The 3,599-nt window shown below is 47.2% G+C and overlaps 1 protein-coding gene across 1 annotated transcript in view; it reads right to left on the bottom strand.

Annotated features, from left to right (window-relative positions):
* The window catches only part of LOC103155918 (myosin-3-like), a 30,127-nt gene that overhangs the window by 18,735 nt on the left and 7,793 nt on the right, over nucleotides 1–3,599 (bottom strand). The window contains exons 5-16 of the mRNA XM_016663902.1: nucleotides 3,369–3,396; nucleotides 3,188–3,296; nucleotides 2,834–2,926; nucleotides 2,682–2,745; nucleotides 2,500–2,598; nucleotides 2,329–2,432; nucleotides 2,117–2,255; nucleotides 1,928–2,046; nucleotides 1,051–1,200; nucleotides 808–978; nucleotides 431–737; nucleotides 161–237 (exon numbers count right to left, since the gene is read on the bottom strand). Of these exons, the coding sequence (XP_016519388.1) occupies nucleotides 161–237; nucleotides 431–737; nucleotides 808–978; nucleotides 1,051–1,200; nucleotides 1,928–2,046; nucleotides 2,117–2,255; nucleotides 2,329–2,432; nucleotides 2,500–2,598; nucleotides 2,682–2,745; nucleotides 2,834–2,926; nucleotides 3,188–3,296; nucleotides 3,369–3,396 (1,460 nt within the window). The remainder of the gene's footprint in view (nucleotides 1–160; nucleotides 238–430; nucleotides 738–807; nucleotides 979–1,050; nucleotides 1,201–1,927; nucleotides 2,047–2,116; nucleotides 2,256–2,328; nucleotides 2,433–2,499; nucleotides 2,599–2,681; nucleotides 2,746–2,833; nucleotides 2,927–3,187; nucleotides 3,297–3,368; nucleotides 3,397–3,599) is intronic.

The raw sequence follows: 3,599 nt of genomic DNA on the forward strand, positions 1-3,599 counted from the left end.
TTCAGATTTAAGTTCCAGATTTAGGTTTCAGATTTAGGTTTCAGATTTAAGTTTCAGATTTAGGTTTCAGATTTAAGTTTCAGATTTAAGTTTCATATTTAGGTTTCAGATTTAAGCTTCATGCTGGTGCGCAGAGCCGATCGGTTGGGAACGTTGCTACCCTGAACAGAGCGGACACGGTTTGGAAAGACGCTCCTTTCTTCTTGGATCCCTTCTTGGATCCGGCGGCGGCTGAATCTGCAGTGATGACAAATATCAAATAAACTGTTGATATTCCCCAAACACACGCTGCAGTTCCAGCCAGTCTTTAGCCAGAGAATAAAGGTTCTACTCTCTCAGTTAGTGGAAATGTTTCCTGTGTCACGTTGTTAGCTCTAGTGAAGTTAGTATCCGTGGCACGAGGAACGTAAATGAGTGAAGAACTTCGTGCCTTCGGCTCCAGAGAAGCTGGCGTACAGCATCGCCAAGGTTTTGTTGGAGGACTTCTGGTAGAGCTGGACCACGGACTCGTTGAGCGGGTCTTTGTTCTTCTCCAGCCAGCCGCTGATGTTGTAGTCCACGTTCCCGGCGTAGTGCACCAGCGTGAAGTGCGCCTCCGGCTTCCCTTTCGCCGCTTTGGGCTTCAGGAAGCAGCTGTTCTTGCCCAGATGTTGGTCGTACAGTTTGTTCTTGAAGGAAGTGTCGGATGATTTGGGGAACATGCACTCCTCTTCCAGGATGGAGAAGATTCCCATGGGCTTGGAGACAAAACCTCCCATCAGCATCACGATACAGCGGTCTGCAGGAGCGGCTGTGATTGGCTGCTACCTTCTCAATGAGCTCAATGCAGGCTGCCAGGTCCATCCCAAAGTCGATGAACTCCCATTCGATGCCCTCCTTCTTATACTCCTCCTGCTCCAGCACAAACATGTGGTGGTTGAAGAACTGCTGCAGCTTTTCGTTGGTGAAGTTTATGCACAGCTGCTCCATGCTGTTGTACTGAACACAAAGAATAAAGATTACATTTGCATCAACATTCCTGGAGACATACGAACAGATCCGAGACGCTACATCAAAGATCTCAAAGCCAGCGATGTCCAGGACGCCGATGAAATGCTGTCTGGACTGCTTGGTGTCCAGCTGCTGGTTGATGCGCAGGACCATCCACAGAAACATTTTCTCATACACCGACTTGGCCAGAGCGCCGATGGCGTTGTAGACCTGCAGACGGACAGAGACGGCTCACTGCACGTTTAATGACAGAAAAAGCTTCATTATGATAAATGAGTGAAAAAATGATGTAAAACTACTGAGAATTAAATCACAGCAGGGATGAAAAATGTTCTGGAGGTTTAGATACCATCAGTATGAATGATATTTTTAAGGCGAACTGATAATAAAACAATACAAATTTATTTTTACAAAACTTAGGAAGTTATTTTGAATGTTTAATGTGACGCTTTAAAAAAATGGTTGGTGAAAACTCGGTTACTGTAACGACGTTTGGACTGAGGTCAGGCACTCTCTGGTTTTAGTGATGATGTCACAGATTTCCTGATGTCGGCTCTTTGAGGTTCAGCCAATCAGGGCCCAGGAAACAACAGTGGTGCTCTGGGATTGGCTGCTATGCAAACGCCGTGGCGCGTCATGTAGCATTGCGGCTACATGTTTATTTTATATATGAGCTACTGAGAAATGTGCAAGCTTGTGAATTTGTGAGTTATATTCCACAGTGGAGCCATGAACAGATGTGGGTCCTGCTGGGCAGATATTCTTTTATTTCAGCCTTTATGCATCCTTTTGTCCCTGATGTGAATCAGAAAATGCTCAAATGAAAACCTCTGCAGTCATTAACTGGAACTAAGACCTGATCAACATCTGAAACTGTGTTCGTGACGACAGGATGTGAAATGCTTGGCCTCATGAAACACCAGAGTTTCTCTGATACCTGCTGCACATTTTGACCTTTGGTCACGAACTCATTCCCGACCTTCACCCTGGGATAGCAGAGGTTCTTCAGGAGGTCGGCAGAGTTCAGGCCCATCAGGTAGGCAGCTTTATCAGCCTCTGCAGAGACAGAAGCGTTAGGCACGTCTCTGCATGCGGCCGGCCGCACACCGCCCATCACCGGCTCCACCTTCGGTGCCGTCCGGCTCCGCCTGCTCCTCCCGCTGCTTCTGCTTGAACTTCATGTTGCCGTAATGCATAACGGCGCCGGTCAGCTTGTAGGCGGACGCTTTCTCATCAGGCAGGAAGCCCAGGATGTCGAAGGCTTCCTGCGTTTGCAGAAATAAAAAGGTAGAAGCTGCTAACAGGGAAGAGCCGCCGGTTTCTACAGAATCCACTCACATCCGTTGCCACAAGCTCCTCAGCATCGTTGATGCTTTTCACGCTGATTTCCCCCTGACTGATGAAGGCAAAGTCATACGGGTTGGTGGTGATCAGAAGCAGATCTGCAGAATAAGAAATCCAGTTCATGTTTGACTAAATGATAAACAAAGAGGGAAATAATGAGGTTACCGATGAGTTCAGGTTTCTGGTTGCATGTGAGCTGATAGAATATGTGGTAGCTGCGCTCAGCCGACAGCTGAAACGTCACTCTGGACTTCTCCAGCAGATCTGTTAGGAAAAAGTAAAAATCATTAAAACTTTCTGCAGCATAGCAGCGAAATGAATTTAAATCCATCCTTATTTAAACTCACATGTTTCGATGTCTGCAGATGCCAGCTTCCCAGTGGCTCCGAAGTGGATCCGGATGAACTTACCCTACAAACAGAGCCAGTTATCTGCAGCCGATCCTAATCGATCATCTTATCGATCATCTTATCGAAGCGAAGCCGGCAGGCCGACTCACGAAGCGAGACGAGTTGTCGTTCCTCACGGTCTTGGCGTTCCCAAACGCTTCCAGCAGCGGGTTGGCCTGGATGATCTGATCCTCCAGAGTCCCCTGATGACCAAAACATAATAATGGAAACCAAGACATACTTAGTTTCTGCTGCAGCAATTTCCCAACAATCCAAATCACTGAAGTACAAATATTTTAATAAAAGATTTTATCTTGTCAAAGGTCCTCAGCTGGAGGCTTTGATAGCAGCGCTAACATCCTCATCAAACGTAAAGATGGGATCAAACATTATATGAACCCCCCAGCGGGGCCCACTGGGCCCGCGCCCATGAAAACAGAAGGACAGCCGCTGAGCGCGCTCACCTTCATTTTGCTGCTGCTCTCCTTTTTCTTGTCTGTTGCCACGGCGATCGTTGCAAAGTACTGAATGACACGTTTGGTGTTGACGGTTTTCCCGGCACCAGATTCTCCACTGAGGAAAAAAATCGACTTTTAAAGTTTTTCTACCAAAAACAGAAAAACAAACAGTTTTTACTCAACTTACGTGATGAGGATGGACTGATTGACCCGATCTGCAGACAGAGGAGAGGGATGAGCCACGAGTGTGTGTGTGTGTGTGTGTGTGTAGGCGTATGTGTGTGTGTGTGTGTGTGTGTGTGTGTGAGTGTGTGTGTGTGAGTGTGTGTAGGTATGAGTGTGTGTGTGTGTGTGTAGGCGTATGTGTGTGTGTGTGTGTGTGTGTGTGTGTGAGTGTGTGTGTGTGAGTGTGTGTAGG

This window comes from Poecilia formosa, unplaced genomic scaffold, assembly GCF_000485575.1.
Source record: "Poecilia formosa unplaced genomic scaffold, Poecilia_formosa-5.1.2 Scaffold455, whole genome shotgun sequence".
Lineage (NCBI taxonomy): Eukaryota > Metazoa > Chordata > Actinopteri > Cyprinodontiformes > Poeciliidae > Poecilia > Poecilia formosa.